This window comes from Salvia splendens, chromosome 20 (genome assembly GCF_004379255.2).
Source record: "Salvia splendens isolate huo1 chromosome 20, SspV2, whole genome shotgun sequence".
In the NCBI taxonomy this organism is placed as follows: Eukaryota; Viridiplantae; Streptophyta; class Magnoliopsida; order Lamiales; family Lamiaceae; genus Salvia; species Salvia splendens.
In genome coordinates this window covers 23,190,094-23,207,468 of record NC_056051.1, presented here as the reverse complement: position 1 = coordinate 23,207,468, position 17,375 = coordinate 23,190,094, and the positions used below count along the sequence as shown (strand labels likewise).

Sequence of the window (17,375 nt, the reverse complement as noted above, 5' to 3'; positions counted from 1 at the left end):
GTGCTCATCTTTATCAGATAAACCTTTTTGGACTATGATATAAAATTAGAGCTGGTGGTACCAAATTTGTGTGGAGCCATATATGAAAAAAGGCTTGGTTAATTAATAATCATTCTGAAAGAATTTATTTATAAATTTGGTCTCACAAACCATCACAATTAGGTCTTACCGGAATTGCCGTAGATTCAAGCAATGTTGATTGGTGATAATTGGAAAAGACCTCATGATTCACATTTCATTATTATATTTTGAATATTGAATATTGTTTCTTTTATTTTCAATGTCACTTTTAAGTTACATAAACACCTAGACTGTCATATAAATATTATTTTTATACTTAAGTTTAAGAGATGAAAAGGTTGACATTGTTTATGCAAATGAAAAATGATAGTGGAATATGGTAAAGTTGAAAGATCCCTTGCTTTTTATGCTTGCTGAATTTCCGAGAATTTTATCTAAAGTAATCTCATGATAATTAACCAATAGATAGTTTGAAAAAATTAATTATTGCTCATCTATCTAATTTATGCAATAACATATTGTGCAATCACAAAATAGAAATAACTTATTACTAGTATTAAAATTTCAGAAAAATGTAAATTTAATCCCGCAAAATATATGTTGATACTCAAATTAATCTCACAAAAATCCCCATTTCGATTAATAGGGAGAAATTACCGAACAATATTCAAACAAAAACTGAAAAACATAGAATTACACTATGAAATATGTCTGGTAGAGTCATAAAATTTTCTTGTCGGTTTATACTTTAATACTTTATTTTATAGAACAAAGTTAGGTCAGTTTTATATTTGAGCACGCCTCTTTAATCATACTATAAATTATAGTAACACTAACTTTTAATAAGCATTAATAAAAGTTTCATTAAAATAGGTCCCCTAATCGCTTTGGCTAAACCTACCATGATAAAAATTTTTGGAAACATTTTAATTTCATTCATAAAATTACATAATCACAGAGCTAACATATTTCCACCTAAAAATTCACTAAAAGAAAACACAATTTTTTAATTACACATTGAATTAAAATGAATATTTTTATTTATACTAAAATATGCATTTCATTTTAGAATTAAAATCGATAGATTCTGGATATGAATATTTGAGGATCCGATTCTTGAATTCGATAAGCCGGCCAAGAAAGCGCTGTATCCGATTCTTGAATTCTACTACTTTGACAAAATGCCAACTTTTCAAAAGTTTAAAGTTCTAAGAAACTTCAAATTGATTCCCAGAAATATAAAACCTTCAAAATTATTTCTGGGAATTCTATAAAAGGCAGAACTTTATCGACAACGAGACGAGAATCTCTACATCTGATATTGACATTGATTAACCTGACCCATCTCCCTTTTTCTCCATAAGTATAATTTTCAGGGATCATCCAATCAGCGAAAGGTACAGTTTTCATAGTACTAGTATTTATTTATTGTATAAAATCACAGAATTAATTATTTCGAGCCTCTAATTGCAGTGCCCTTATTCGATCTCAGTGGTATATATATACACTGTTTACTTTACTCATACTCTGATCTCAGCTGGTTCTCTTATCAATTTACTCGACAAATTCATAGTTTTGGGTGAAGTAGTTGGGAAGCATGTCTTCGACTATTCTGGTGACTGGCGGCGCCGGCTACATTGGCAGTCACACCGTGCTGCAGCTGTTGCTCGGCGGTTACAAGGCTGTGGTGGTGGATAATCTTGACAATTCGTCGGAAATTTCCCTCAAGAGGGTCCGGGAACTTGCTGGGGAGCAGGGCTCCAATCTCACTTTTCATAAGGTTTTTTACTTGTCAAGACTGCTTTTTTATTCCATAACTTTTTTGGGTTTTGGGTTTTGGATTTTGAGTGAGTTTTTTGGTGTTTTGAGTTGTGATGTGATTTGGGGGTTGGTGGGATTGACTTGTGCTTTAGTTGTGGTGCACTTGGATTCTACGAGGGCTTTTTGTTTTGCGATTGATCTGTATTGTTCTTGGTGTTTTCTGTGATCTGTGCTGTTCTTGGTTTCTCCGGATGATTTTGGCTTTGGAAGTGGAGAGATCCGGCTTTAGGAGTGGTCAACTAGAGTCAATAGTTTGCAAAGTGTTTATTAATGAATTTAATGGTTGGTCTGCAATTCTATGCTTGAAGTAAAGTTTGATCCATCACCTTATTAGTTGGTTTCCACTGGTGTGTGATCAATTTGAAGTAGAGAGTTCTGTGGTATAAATATAATAAAGTTTACTTTTTAGTGCTGATTATGTTATGCCACCCTTTCAGAGTTTTGGCTTTGTTGTGTGGAAATACGTGAATAATATGCCACGTCGGGGGGGGGGGGAGGATCTTTCCTTAGCATTGTTTGAACTGATAATGACTTTGATGCACTAGATCGGGCTGATGTTATAGTAATAATTAATAGATATTCTGTTAGAATATTTTGCTTGATATGATTGTTCGTTTCTAATGCAGCTGTAGTTGTGTGAGACAATGTTTAGCTTACTATCTTCTCCATTTTTTGGTTGGATGCAGATTGATCTTCGGGACAAGCCTGCACTTGAGGAGCTTTTTGCTTCCCAAAAGTAAGTCTTCTTAAGTTTTGTGGTTTAGTTGTTCTCGACCGTCAAATAAATCAAAATTATGTTATTGTTAGTGTAAAAAATCCTAAGTGCCATATGCTCTTTCCTGTATGCTGATTTCTATTTAGAGAAATAGATGGATGCCTGGTCGTTGATTGTTATTTCTTCAAGATTCTCATCCACTGGCTACAGTGATCATATTTATTGTCAAATAATACTAAGCTTCAACCTTTTCAAGACACTTCATTCTTTTATATTTTCTTTGTATATACAAAGGATTTACCTGATACAATGTTATCGTATGTACTTTTTTGTTCTCCTAGAATTTAATTATCTTAGTATACAAACAGTGCATTTTATATGATACTACTAGATTAGTATATAGTGAAGTTACTTTATGTATACATGTGTATCCAGAATTTCTTATGTAACATCTTCGACACCTCGTTCTCACCTTATGAAGGTTTGATGCTGTTATTCACTTTGCCGGATTGAAAGCAGTTGGAGAAAGTGTGCAAAAACCCTTGCTGTATTATAACAACAACCTCATTGGTACAATTGTTCTGTTAGAGGTCATGGCTGCACATGGATGTAAAAGGGTAACTAGCCCGATTTTGCTACCACCCCACATACTTAATACTTATTTCATTCTCTTCGTGCTGATTATACTCATTCTCACATTTCAGCTAGTGTTTTCATCCTCTGCTACCGTGTATGGTTCACCAAAAACGGTCCCATGCACAGAGGAGTTTCCCGTTAGTGCTCTGAATCCTTATGGAAGGACAAAGGTAACTTACAAATTCATCTTAATGGAATTTGAGAAATGAATCTAATCTAAGATATTGGCAAGAATAGAAAATAAGTTTAACATTTGTCTTGGTTGTGTACATATGTGCTGTGTTTATATGTTACATTACTGTGTATTTGTGAGTTGTTATTTTGTACTATTAGCAAAATCACTTGAAATTTTACGGTCTTTATTTCAGCTTTTCATCGAAGAGATATGCCGTGATCTTTACCAGTCAGACCCCACATGGAAGATCATTTTACTAAGGTACTTCAACCCAGTTGGTGCACATCCCAGCGGCTATATTGGCGAAGATCCAAGAGGAATTCCAAACAACCTTATGCCCTTTGTGCAACAAGTAGCCGTTGGAAGGCGACCTGCACTCACAGTTTATGGAACTGACTACGCGACAAAGGATGGAACGGGAGTAAGTACCTTTGTCTTAACTCATGTTGTCTTTGTGCACAGATACATATAGCGAACCATTTTGAAAATCTCCAGGGCCAATTTTTTCAGTTTATAGACTCAGTATTACGTATGACATGCTAGAACTCTTGTTCGTTAGTTAATGATGTTAAAATATACTTGGATTTCCACAAGCAACATAGTCTATTGTGGACTGTTGGAGTGGAAAGGTTGGTGGGGGTTAAATAGTTAATATACATAATATTCAGATGTATTCGAGCATAAGCTTGATATTTGCATAGTTGTTGTAAATTTATCTGAATTAAGTAGAAGATGTTTATTAAATTGCAGCTGTATATGTGATATTCAGGTGCGTGATTATATCCATGTTGTGGATCTAGCAGATGGCCATATTGCTGCTTTGAACAAACTCTCTGATACTTCTGTAGGTATGTGCTCTGAGTCGGGTGTAGTCATTCTTATAATTATTGTTACTTTTTTGTGGTGTCAGCTCATAGATTATTGCACTAGTATATATCTTGCACACCGATACTTTGTTTACGACGGTTAAGTTTCATCTTGATAATTTTTTTTTTATTTTCCTAATTACTTATTTTGCCCGTGTTCTATTTATATTGGAAAACTTGACTGTCCATATCATCTTCATCTATACACTTTTTTTTGGTAAATTTGATCAACTAGAATATAATTTTATGCCAATAATTCCTTATCCTAAGCTATAAGGACTCAGATAGTTTATCGACTGTAATTGATTAGTTATGTTTTGAGTCTTGATTTTCGATAATGCACGTGACCTGCAGGCTGTGAGGTGTACAATCTTGGGACAGGGAAGGGCACATCTGTATTGGAAATGGTAGCATCCTTTGAGAAAGCATCTGGGAAGGTAAGTTCTTGAAGCATATATATTTACTCTCATTCGATGATTAATTCGTTGAAATAAATGCCACATGGTGCTGTATATATACATCATATCATATTTGGACAATTAAATAGATAAAACTCTTGTTGTGATGTTGCAGAAACTTCCGTTGGTGATGGCTGATCGACGACCGGGTGATGCGGAGATCGTGTATGCAGAGACGGACAAAGCTGAAAAGGAGTTGAAATGGAAGTAAGTGTGACTATTTGGTTGCCATATTTTACTGCTTAGAGTTGTAGTTTGTTGAGCTAGTTTTGCTTTCCATTTCAGGGCGAAATTTGGGATCGACGAGATGTGTCGGGATCAGTGGAACTGGGCCAGCAAGAATCCCTATGGTTATGAACCAGCCAAGTGAAGGTGTGTGCTGTAATAGGTAGCTTTTGTACCAGTAATCTCCGGCACAGTGTGTTTATTATGAGAGTGTGAATGCTGTATGTTTCCAAACTCAAACTCCCTAAACTTAATAAAATGCTGGATACTATCACTTTTTACTATAATCTGCATTCTTTTATTTAGCTTCAATATAGTTAACATTGTCATACACCAAAACCACAATCTATAACAAGAGGTATCATATTACAAGGATAGATTACAGATTAGAATAGGCATTATTTTGATCCTAGATACGCCTAGATACGTTACATGAACAATGAGACAGCTCGTGTGCTATTCTATCCTCGTAGCAATGCTCTTGCCCGGTCGAATGCAGCCTTTGCAGCATTTCGTTCTGCTTCACTGTGTTTGATGAGTTTCTGAGACTCTTCCAGTTCTTTAGATGCAATCAAGTACTTGCCCTCCAACGCCTCCTTGTTTTGAGATGTTTTCTCGAGCTCGATCTCCAAACACCTCATCTCAACCTCACAACAAGATACATCGGCTTCAATCTGGAACAGCCGGTCAAGGGCAGAAGAGATCTCTTCTTGCAAAACTTTTATGTGATTCTTGCTGTCGATCAAGGCTTCGAGCGCCTCAGCATGCACGCGGTTGATCTCATCTAGCCTCTCTCTCTGTAGAACAGATCTCAATCAACTTCTGATTAGAATCAGCCGTGGGAATAGCTCGGTCAATCTCAAACAACTGTGAAGCACAGCGGATCAGTTCATCCACGTGCCTTTTGAAATCTTTGTAATCGAAAAGCAAGCAATCTAGAGCAGCAAACGTAGCTTCCGCCTCCTGAGTCATGGCAGCGTGGTCTTTAACATCCATTGTCTCCAGACGGGCAAGAAGCTCATACTGGAGGCATTCTAGATTATAGGACTATGATGCTGTTCCAGATTGAACGAAAGCATTCTATAGCCTTCGACTGCCTTTGCATTTCTTCCCGGGGTGATTGAACCACTAAGGTTCACCAAAATGTCTTGCACCACAAACTCTAGAGGATTGGAAACAGCTACAAAGAGAGCAATCAGACGGAAACTAAGGGTTAGAACGAAACACAACCAACGCCTGCTGCTCAAGCTCAAGACAGTAAGGCACACTGCTTGTTATTATCAGTTTTGGAACCATTAGACAGTGAAAATATTTGCAAGACACAACAATAAAATCCGAAAGAAAAAGAGGGCGGTTCCCACTTACACGTGGTGGATGGTTTCAGTTCATAACTCATCAAGCAGCGCTTCGGATGGAAAACAAGCCTTCCCCACCAGCCATTGAGTTCAGTGCTTAGATTCCCACGGATTGCATCCGCCATCCAACAGTGTCTAGTTGAAGTAGATTTCAGTGCTACACGTACTGTCGCAAAGCTAGCATAATTTGGAAAACCGGAAGCTGCAAGAGTATTTCAAATAAGAGAAACGAAAAAAGATGAGAAACTGAAGTACTCTATTTCTCGAATGATATTTCCCTCGATATACTGTATGAACACTAGTATCTTTCCAAAATCCATTATCAATTTCTTTCCTAGTTCGTAGACTTACACACTCTCGACATAAAGAACTAAGGATAGATTTATCACCTATTATACCTCCACAACGTGACCGTTTGTGAGGTCTCCTTGAAGTCGAATTAGATCTTTCTTCCAGGCATTTCAACTGATCCATCCTCCGAGGGGTTACTTCTACTTCACGACACACGAGATCATCTGAAGGTTCAACCAAAGGTGAAACATGATCTGTCCCTCCATCCCTCTGCTTGCTGTCGTTCTCGACAACATCAGTGACTCCACCGTTGCAATCTACCCTTCCTGATAGAGACGGAATCATCCTTTCCTCTGTTTGACGAGCTTCCATCATTTCCAGCTCGTCTAGCCAAACTCTATACCCACACGAACCTTCTCCCTGTATATGATTTCAAAGTATAAAATACAATAATACATAATTCAGTGCAGTTAGTCAGTAATTCTACAAAATATAAATCTGATCAATACTCATGCCGCAAGATATAATCTACTCCCCATTGCACATCAAAGACTACTCAAGTATTGAACAAATCAGTTGACAGAGTCACAGAGCAAATCAAGCACATTAAGCCAGCAATCTACGAAGGAAAAAGAATACCAAATTTTGAAAATTTATCCAAATTCAGACACAATCTGAGCTCAGCTTCTAGTTCACTAAGTACCCAATGATTATATGATCAAAATTCAAGATTGAACAAACAAAGAGGGATCATCATCATGATCACCACCATCAGCATCAGCATCATCCAATTATTTTGAACATTTATCTAAATTCAGAGAGAGTCTGAGCTCAGCTTCTAGTTCACTAAGCAACCAATGACATATGATCAAAATTCAAGATTTAACAAACAAAGAGGGAACATCATCAATTCATCATCACCACCATCCAATTACTATTCTTGAATAGTAATTGGGGAAAAAAGATACCTCCTTTACTCTGCACATGAACATGACCCGACCCGCATTGGGTCCGAAAACCTCCCTACTAACCCGGCAAACTCCGGCGCTACAGCCCCCGCAGCAAGGCACTCTGGTCCATTCATGGGGCTTCACATCGTCCTCCCACTTGAAAAATTGACCTACAAATCACAATAAAGACAAGAAAAGGGGCTAAGTTAGTAAAATCTTTCAAGAAGGAAGATGGAAAATGGGATGAAGAGGAATGAGAGGAGTGACATCGGGGCAAGAGTAGAAGTAGCGATCGGGGTTAGTATTGGTGTGGGACTGCTTGCGGCGGCAGCTTCTGGCATTACACCTGGGGCAGATCAAGTACCACTGATACTGAGGAGTCGGATTCTCGGACCACAGCCCACTAATTTTTGCAAGGGTTTCTTTGCTCCCACCACAGGCGTTTGATTTCACGGAGTCATTTTGTTTCAGATTTGCTGTGTGGGGAAGTCAGTGACAGTTGCGACTGTAAAGTTGCCAATGTGTCATCAATTTTAATGTTTTTTTTCTTTTTTGGGATATGAGTCATTTTGTAAACGGGAGTATTAATTTTCGAGTAAAGTTTGTAACACCAAAATAAGATTATACTAGTAATTTTAGGGGATGTTCGGTTTGCAAGATTGTATTCCGAGATTAAATTTGTAGTGTGTTTGCTTCATGAGATTCAATCTCACACATCAATCTTAGATGTATATTCATAGGATAATTAGTCATAGCTCACCCACTATGACTAAAATAACCTCATAACTCAATCTTAGATTATATATTAGTATTATTTTATCTTTGAAACCGAACACCACTTTAATATATTAATTATATATTAAAATAATAAATATAACAAGTTAAAAAGACTTTATTAGTCTTCAGCCTCATTTTCAATTTTTATATTTGAATTGTCTCTATATTGCTTTTCAAAATTTCAAATTTAAATTAAAGTATGCATTAGTTACATTTTATGGTTTCAAAAAGTAAAAAAAATTATACACAAATCATTAATATATGACCATAATATTATGCACATTCCATGTACTATATATGTGTCCATATATTTTAATTAAATGCATAAATAAACTAGTTTGTTTCTCAAATAAACTAATTTTTTGGTTGTACAAAATTTAGTTATATATATTTATTGTTAATTTTCACAAGTGATTAATTTAGTCAAACATAATATGAAGGCGTCTTTGAAAATATTTTTTTGTAAGATATTTTTTCTATAATTATTTTTTATTTATTCCAACTTTTATCGTGTGGGAATTTCTTTAAATCAAAATTACTGGGGTACCAAAAGATACAATGATGAATCATGGGTAGCTTGATAGGAATTCAAATAAATATTAGAAAAAAATATGATTAATTTTATCTCATTGTTTGTAGCGTTTATCTAGAAATATTTTATTGTTTAGGTTATTGTCATTTGATATTAATCTTTCCTTTGTGGATTTGATATGTCTTGAAAAAATTTTATGGTCATCGGAATTGACGTGACAACCAAAAGTGGACATCGACGTAATTAACCAAAATTACACATCAACGTGTAATTTCGGCTAAGGATTTTTTTAAGGACAATTTATTCTAGAAAATGAAATGATAGTTAGTGCATGGTAATTATCTAAACGGTGGAACATTTTCAATAACGGTTCAAACGATGTGACAAAATCGACCATTTATGCTTTGTAGTATGAAAAATGTAAGCCAAATATACATAAAATAATTGAGTATGTAAAGGAGGATTTCTAGATCTATGGCACTGACACAAGCCAAATCGATGTGAAAAAATAAGGCATAATAACTCTGAAACAAGCTCGAGATGATTTGATCTCACGCGGCCATGGCACCTACACTCCAGCAAGGGCATTTCCGGGCTTCCATCTTTATTCAAACTGCTTAAGATATCCCGCCATTGGCATTGCACACCCATCTCTTTCTCCCTCTCTCTCCCATGCTGAAATTCATGGACTTCTCACCTCTGAGCTGCTTTCTTCTCCTCACAGTCTTGTTTCTTGACGGCACCACGCCCCTCCAATTCCCTCAAGAAGTCACCGCTCAGCTCTCCAATCACACTCATTCTTCCTCTCCAGCACAAGCGCCGGCGCCCATTTCTTCGCCGCGCGTTCCCGCCTTGTTTATAATCGGCGATTCTTCCGTCGACAGCGGCACCAACAATTTCCTCGGCACCTTCGCCCGCGCCGATCGCCCCCCCTACGGCAGAGATTTCGACACCCATCAGCCCACCGGCCGCTTCTGCAATGGAAGAATCCCTGTTGATTATATTGGTAATTTCACTTTTTGGGGCTTTTTTGTGAATGTGAATCTCAATTTTTGAAAGTTTATTGTCATCTTACTTGCTGGTGATTGCAATCTTGAAGTTTCCTTTTCTCTGATTTAATGCCTTTTTGGACTAATTGATGTTTTGGAAGGTAAAAACTAGGGTTCTTGATTGGTTGGTAATATGTTTTTCTACAGAAAGGGCTTTTAATTTCTTAAGTTAGGTTCTTATCTTGAGGATAGTATTGTGTTTATCAGCATTGAATTATTGAATAGGCAAAGATGAATTCTTGGATTTCCAATGGCTCTATTCTTGATCTTCCTTTTTGATGAATAAATGCATGAATCGATGGTTTGAACAGCGCTTCAGCTTGGGCTGCCGTTTGTGCCGAGTTTCCTAGCGCAGACTGGCTCGGTCGATGACATGATTCGAGGAGTCAACTATGCTTCTGCTGGTGCTGGGATAATCCTGTCGAGTGGCTCTGAATTGGTAAAGAAAGTTTCTAGTGCTTCAAATGCTAAATTTGTGGATTGCATTTGTTTCCTGCGTTACATAGTAACATCTTGTTTCGAAATTTTATGTAGGGGCAACATATTTCTCTCACTCAGCAGATCCAGCAGGTGATGGACACATTTCAGCAGTTCATTATCACCATGGGAGAGGTTGCAGCAAAAAATCTTATTTCCAACTCCATATTCTACATTTCGATTGGCAGCAATGACTACATACACTACTATCTCCTAAATGAATCCAAAGTGCAATCCTTGTACCTGCCTTGGAGATTCAACCAGTTCCTAGCCCGGGCGATGAAGCTCGAGATTCAGGTAATGAATCTTCGTCTGCCCTTTCTGCTTCTGCATCCACATATTATTGAGATAGACTAGTCTATGGTAACCTGCAAGGATTATGCTCTGTCGTTTCTTACTCTTCATTTCTTTTGGAACTTTTTCTTCCATGTTGTTGTGATTTTTCCTATGTTTAAGTGAGTGTCTTTACTTAGGTAATGAAGGAAATATCGAAATTGAATATCGAACTTGTTATTAAAGATTGTTGCTATACTTGTATTGCAGAATCTGTACACTGCAAATGTGAGAAACGTGGTTGTAATGGGACTAGCTCCTTTGGGATGTGCCCCTTATTACTTATGGCTGTATGAGAGCGAGAATGGAGAGTGTGTAGAGATGATAAATGACATGATAGTGGAGTTCAACTATGCTATGAGATACATGGTCGAAGAACTCAACCACAAGCTTGAAGGGGCCAACATTGTCTTCTGCGATGCATTTGAAGGCTCAATGGACATAATGAAGAACTCTGATCGTTACGGTGAGAATGTTAATCGCTCTGTTTCATATCCTGCTAGGAGAACTTGCGTCTAATTCTAGATTCCCGGTTTCATTTCCAGGGTTTAATGTCACGAGTGATGCATGCTGCGGCCTAGGCCAGTATAAAGGTTGGATACTTTGCATATCTTCTGACATGGCTTGCTCGAACGCCTCTGGTCATATATGGTGGGATCAGTTTCATCCAACGGGAGCTGTCAACGAGATCCTTGCTGATAATATCTGGTCTGGCCTCCATGTCAACATGTGCTACCCCATGAATTTGCAGGAGATGGTAGCTCAAAATGCCAACGATTGATCCCTCAAAACAGGCATGGTAGATACTTCACTCGATTCTAGAGAATTTCTTTTCTTTTTGTAAGTACAGATCATAGAAGAACAAACTATTGTGAAAAGGCAGTAGAAAAAGCATTTGTATTACAATTCATTGAGAAATGAAATTGGTTTAGTTTACAACATGAATCACACTTTGCAAATTGCAATAGCCTGGTGTTGAGAAACACAGTATTATACATTCAACCTCAACATATTGCTGCTGCTCCAGTGAAAATCTTCCTTTTCATCCGTGAAACTGCAAAAATTATCTAAAGAAATAGGTTTTTGGTTTCAACAGACCAGTTCTGAGTCGACTACTTCCGTCTCCATGACAAAATTTGGAAATGCTAGAGTTATCTCCCTGTGATTTGGACCAAAAATATTAAGGTATCGTTAGATTCAGCTCGTTACCATGTCAGATTGAGAATCTTAGTGAGGTGGACGACTAACCTTAGATGTGGGAGAGTCATGTTCTTTGTAAGGGACGGATACTTGGCTACCAATTTTTTCCACTCTTCTAGGTCTATTTTCCCATCTCCATTCAAATCTGCCTCTTGAAGTGTCTGTGGGAAAAATTAGTAATGAAGTAAGCTTCTGATATCAGAAAGAAATAAAAAGGAAAAACCCGATCTTTACCTTGTCGACTATTGCTTCAACGTCATCTTCTGAAAGTGACAATTCCGATTCTCTGAGAGTAGCCAGCACCATGTCCTTCAACTAGAGATTGTAGAGAAGAGTTGTGAGTCAGTGATTGCAAATAACAACATTTCCCAAGCGATGTACTATATTATTGCGATTAAGTGTTCACCTCTTCTCGTTCTATATATCCAGTGTGCCTGAGATCGTACAGATTGAATGCGACTGCAATGGAACATTTTGCGTGAGTTTAAGAACAAACTATTTGTAATGCAACTGCAACGAAAATACGAAATCCTCAGTCATTCGGGGAGAATTATACTTACATGCTATTTTATCTTGCTGTGGAGTGTCTGGGTGAAAGATGTTTAGTGTTCTAACAAACTCCCCAAATTCTATCACCCCATTTTTTCTTTAGATCAAACAGAGTAAACAGCTGCAGAAACATCATCGATTTTATGAAAATTTTCGTCATAGACCATAATATTCTTTTCTGTCTGTCCGGAAAGATGAATGACAAAATATACGAACCCTTTCTGCTAGGATGTTCTTGGTGCTGCTGCAGTTGAAAAGTGCAAGCAAGAATTCTTCCTGTAACAAAACGAACTGTTAGACCTAAAACACATTGATCTCGTTGTGAATGAACGAAGAAATGAAACTTACCTGTGAATTCGGCCATCATCAATAATTGAACTGCTCAGTTGCTCGAACAGGGATTGGAGCGCCTCTACTTCGTTCATGTTAACTGCAACCATTACCAATCAGTTATGAATGCATTGGATCAAGAATGTGAGGGTGAAATAATTTGAAAAATTTTAGACTCACAAGCCGTCTCAGAAGCAAGAACTGTGTGGTTATCGAACCCTGCAGCATGTTAGCTTTCGACAAGCAAAAGCAGCTAGTTATCGACTTCATAATGTTGACGAGGACTTAAAAATTCCAACTGCAGGAAAAGCTTATACAGATTCAACTTCAAGAGTTCAAACAAAACTGTAGCATTTGTAGAAAAATCATCATTCATAATCTCATAGAAATCTTGAGCTTTCAACAAAGTAAGATCAAATGACTTCAAAAGATAAAGATCTGCACTTCTAATCAGTTGAGATCCCAATAACTAATCAATATCTGAATCATTCAGCAAATCATTATCAATAAAATAAAGAGTCCCAAATCGTGAAAACAGAAAAAAAAAAAAAAAGAAGAAAAAGTAGTTCTTGACAATAAATCTCATAGACTGTTAAAAAAAGACAACTTTTTCAATGATCACCAATAAGGTAGCAGCCTCTTGCTACTTAAAAAGTTGGACCCGGAAACATAAGACAATAGTCAAATATGGTAATAATCAGACCACAAACAAAACAATCGATTCATCATTCACAGTCATAAAATGTTCATAACTAAAAAATTGAAAAAATAAAGCCAGCCCAATATCCAAATACCCAAAAAAATCCTCAGCCATCCACTAATCCATATATATTTGTGTTTTGTGTGAGGTGTAGCTGTGGAATTTGAGGGGAGAGAAATAGAAATATGAGATGAACTTACCAGTTTACTTCTTTGATCTCTGTGAAGGTATTGGCTGAGCATCATACATCAGATATATTTACAATGTAAAGTTTACAATTTGACACTTCTTTATTCAACTTTTTGTTGTAATTAAATTTTTCTTTTAATGTGAATTAAATCTGGACAAAGTAAAGCAATGCCCTTTCTTTCCAAACAAATCACAAAATAAACTATTTGTCAGTGCATCCATAAAATAGTCAAGTTTTTTAGTTTAGTCGACATTAATTAGTCCAGATCACATGAACAATCCTACGATTACTTTTCTCTCTATCTATTTCCTATTTTTTCAATTTTACATATTGTTTACTAATGAAGAATTGAGAGTAAATATATGCAATATTTTTTCACCATTTTCATTGAAAAGGTGCAAATAACATTATTATAGTAACAGTATATCAATCAATCTTAATTTTTAAAATGTTTATGAGTCTTGAGATTAATTCATTCCTTCAAATGGGAATATGATTCATTTTAAATCATACTACTAGAAATAGTTTTGAGAGGTTTGTTTCCTTTTTCTTTTTTTTTTTCTTTCCCTTTTTGGAATGTTGAAGAAGTCTAAGTTGGGTGGCTTTCATTTTCTTTCCAGATAATTTCCTTTTTAAGTTATGTTGATAATGCATCTCTATATGTCAGCATTATAGTATATTTGACAATTGATTTTTGTCACGCATTTAATGTTCATGTGGTTGACAATATTATACTCCAAAATTCACCTTATTAATAAGCCGAAAGTGAGAGGTGATTGCAATGAGGGGACAGGGACACCTTGCACTTTCCTTATGAAATTGTTAGAGTTGACATTGCCACAAATAAATATACTAGACAATTTAAATTTTATTTGAAATTCGTAGCCATACATTTATGAAGCAACTTTCACCTTTAGGAACCAGAACCCAAACTTTCAAGTAACAATTTGCAAGTCAATTTCACTCTAGCATATGAAAGACATATAGAGAATTGAGGCCCCTAATATTTTTTAATCAAATTTCATTATTTAAAATGGTCTTTGAATCACATCTTCATATTAAATGTAAAATGTACAATATTGATTTTGTTTTGAGGGATCCAATCCCATTGAAAGTAAATGCTGGCTGGAATTTTCAAGGTATGGAGTATCATCACGTTCTAATAAATGAAATACTATATTTTTAAATTGGCATTGAACAATCTCTCACAATAAAATTACATCACTCATTCTTAATCACTATTTATTAAAATACTGATTTGAGCCAATGGGATAGTGGGTATAGCCAAGATGAGAATAAACAAAAAGAATCGATAATGCCATATCCATCAAGGTACTTTGAAATAATTAAATGAACAATTACATAAAGCTCTCTATGATGATAACCTGAGAATGACGGAGAAGGAGCATGAACTGTAGAGCGGGAAACGTACCTTGATCCATAACGAATTGAAAGGCGGAATTGCTTTGGCAGCGGCTATGGATCTTCCAAACTATCAAAGACGTTCTTCACAATAGTCTGTAGAGGGAGTACAAAGATATCGAATCGTTCTTCTATTCGGTCCCTCAACAAATAGAAATCACAAATGGTATCTACATTTATTTCCATAACTAATAAATACATTTTAGCCAAACTTTAATGTTTATAGGATCACTTAATTGAGCAACTAAAAGATAGCCATACACATTAAATTAGTCATGTAGAAGCCCAAAATTCTAAGTATTAACTTTTTAATATAGCTTTTAATTAGGGTAGATATCTCTTTCTACTCATTTCATAATGCAGGTTTTTAATATAGCTTTTAATTATGTAGATGTCTCTTTCTACTCATTTCAGGTATGTTGACTTTGACTTATATAATCCGCCCCAATTTTTGTCCACAGCCCCAAAATTATTGTCCACAGTCCCAAAATTTGGACACTTCCAATAGCCCCAATCTTTTTTTTTCATTTATGTTAATTCAATTATAATTAAATTTATCGAGTATACGTAATTAGAAGAAAACGGTTATACGTGAATAATTAAAATTAAACACTAAATTTTCGTCGTATTAAAGTACAGAAAAAATTATACAACGAAAATTTAATCTAGTGTAAATCACAAGGTGTTCACACTGCGCCGCCTCCCCTACGTGGATAACGGGGGTTATCCACAAAGTAATCAGGCATTAGAGCTGGGTGCGCACTGACGTGGTCTCGTTGGATGGTCCGCCGAGAGTATCGGCACGAGGGATCGCAGCCTCCGCCTTCTCCGCCTCCTCCGCAAAGCGTGCCGCATTCTCCTGGGCGGCCTGGTGTTGCACTTGTTGAATCAGAGAATTCCACGCGTCTTTCTACAATGTCCATTTTCAGACCACAAATTCAAGTGAGAAAAAGTTTGAGTGATGAGAGTTCATAAGGGATCGTCAAACAGTAGATGGCATCCAACTTGATCTTCTTGACTGGGTTCTCTGATCACTCTGTAGGGGGTCTCATCAAATATATCATAGTACTTATTTCTTTTTTTTTGTTTGATACTTGGCAATACACAGTATAGACATATTAATAATATTAATTTATTGTATTATTATTTTTATGAATATTGATAAGAAAATTTGTGTAACAATCCATAATGTGACTACATAGTTTTATTGTTTGAGAGAAGTTACAGAAACCAATGTCCGGAGAAGCAAAATTTGAGGGTATACATTTTGATTCTATTATTTTTATTTGCTGAGTAGTAGATAAGACCATCTCCAACAGTACTGCAAAATCTAAAATGCAGTAGAATAATATCTCAACAATACTGCAATAATCAAATCCTATTATAGGTTTTTGAAGAAAAAATACTATTTTTAGGTTTGGCACTAAAAGTATATCAAAAACTTTTCATAGTTTGAGTTATTTCATTCACGTCCAAATCATTCATATTTATCAAAATAGAAGATGAGAAATTAAATACAAAATAGAAGAAGAGAAATTAAAATAGCAGTGAAAAAAAAACTTACAGGGGAGAAGAAGTTATAAATAACCTAATCATCTTATATATTTGATTTAGTTATTAAATAGTGGCTGGCCCATATTAGTATTATATTTTCATATATTGGAAAATAATCTACTATTATTTACTAAGAATGAGCCGTCACTTTATTCCACCAAAAACCCAATTTTATTATATAGATCATTTTATTTAAATTTTCTAAATTTTATAATTTATTATTCAATGAATAATAGATTGCGTATTTAGTTGTATTACTCCCTCCGTCCCACTTAAGATGACACATTTTCCTTTTTAATTTGTCCCAACTAAGATGACATATTTCTTTTTTTAGAAACTTTCTTTTTCCAATTAATACACCCAACCACTTTTTTCCACCCCTATTAAAATATTCATCTTTCTTTATCTCTCTATTTTAATACTTGCACCCACCTTTTATCTCTCCAATTAAACACATTAACCAATAACTCCTAAAATCCCGTGCCGGCTAAGGATTGTGTCATCTTAGCCGAGACGGAGGGAGTAATTAATAAATCTTATATTATATTATATTATTTAATTTAATTTAAGATATTGACAAAGTGTCATGGAGGTATACTTGACAAAGTGTCATGGAGATATTGACAATACTAATTTACTTACACCAATTACTCCGTCCTTAATATACAAACCAAAAAGAAATGTTGCAAGTAGAATGAGATAGATGGAGTACGATTATTTATAATTCATAATTAGGAGTACAATTATTT

General features: G+C 35.7%; 3 protein-coding genes and 1 pseudogene across 8 annotated transcripts; 2 read left to right on the top strand and 2 right to left on the bottom strand.

Annotated features, from left to right (window-relative positions):
* The first annotated feature begins 1,141 nt into the window (after nt 1-1,141).
* LOC121782991 (UDP-glucose 4-epimerase GEPI48) lies at nt 1,142-5,204 on the top strand. Of its 2 annotated transcripts, XM_042181016.1 has the most exons (10): nt 1,142-1,418; nt 1,595-1,801; nt 2,529-2,578; nt 3,039-3,174; nt 3,262-3,363; nt 3,562-3,789; nt 4,138-4,216; nt 4,589-4,671; nt 4,808-4,899; nt 4,978-5,204. In XM_042181016.1, the coding sequence occupies exons 2-10, from the start codon at nt 1,619-1,621 to the stop codon at nt 5,060-5,062; spliced, it is 1,038 nt and encodes a 345-aa protein (XP_042036950.1). In that variant the 5' UTR covers nt 1,142-1,418; nt 1,595-1,618; the 3' UTR covers nt 5,063-5,204. The 2 variants fall into 2 exon arrangements, with proteins under 2 accessions (XP_042036950.1, XP_042036949.1); XM_042181015.1 differs by lacking the exon at nt 1,142-1,418 and having other exon boundaries at nt 1,526-1,801.
* Nucleotides 5,205-5,286: 82 nt separating this feature from the next.
* LOC121782992 lies at nt 5,287-8,000 on the bottom strand. Of its 5 annotated transcripts, XM_042181018.1 has the most exons (5): nt 7,781-8,000; nt 7,532-7,683; nt 6,662-6,983; nt 6,283-6,474; nt 5,297-6,097 (listed from the first exon to the last, which is right to left on the bottom strand). In XM_042181018.1, exons 2-5 carry the CDS (start codon nt 7,553-7,555, stop codon nt 5,952-5,954), a joined length of 684 nt encoding a protein of 227 aa, XP_042036952.1. In that variant the 5' UTR covers nt 7,556-7,683; nt 7,781-8,000; the 3' UTR covers nt 5,297-5,951. The 5 variants fall into 5 exon arrangements, 3 of the variants coding, with proteins under 3 accessions (XP_042036953.1, XP_042036952.1, XP_042036951.1); XM_042181019.1 differs by having other exon boundaries at nt 5,287-6,097; nt 6,671-6,983; nt 7,532-8,000; XR_006046504.1 differs by having other exon boundaries at nt 5,294-6,097; nt 6,283-6,449; nt 7,532-8,000.
* A 1,338-nt stretch (nt 8,001-9,338) lies between these two features.
* Nucleotides 9,339-11,490, top strand: LOC121781308 (GDSL esterase/lipase 7-like). Its single transcript, XM_042179053.1, has 5 exons — nt 9,339-9,828; nt 10,183-10,310; nt 10,406-10,645; nt 10,892-11,147; nt 11,227-11,490. Exons 1-5 carry the CDS (start codon nt 9,495-9,497, stop codon nt 11,460-11,462), a joined length of 1,194 nt encoding a protein of 397 aa, XP_042034987.1. The 5' UTR covers nt 9,339-9,494; the 3' UTR covers nt 11,463-11,490.
* Nucleotides 11,491-11,553: 63 nt separating this feature from the next.
* Nucleotides 11,554-13,030, bottom strand: LOC121781103 (annotated as a pseudogene).
* Between the last annotated feature and the right edge of the window lie 4,345 nt (nt 13,031-17,375).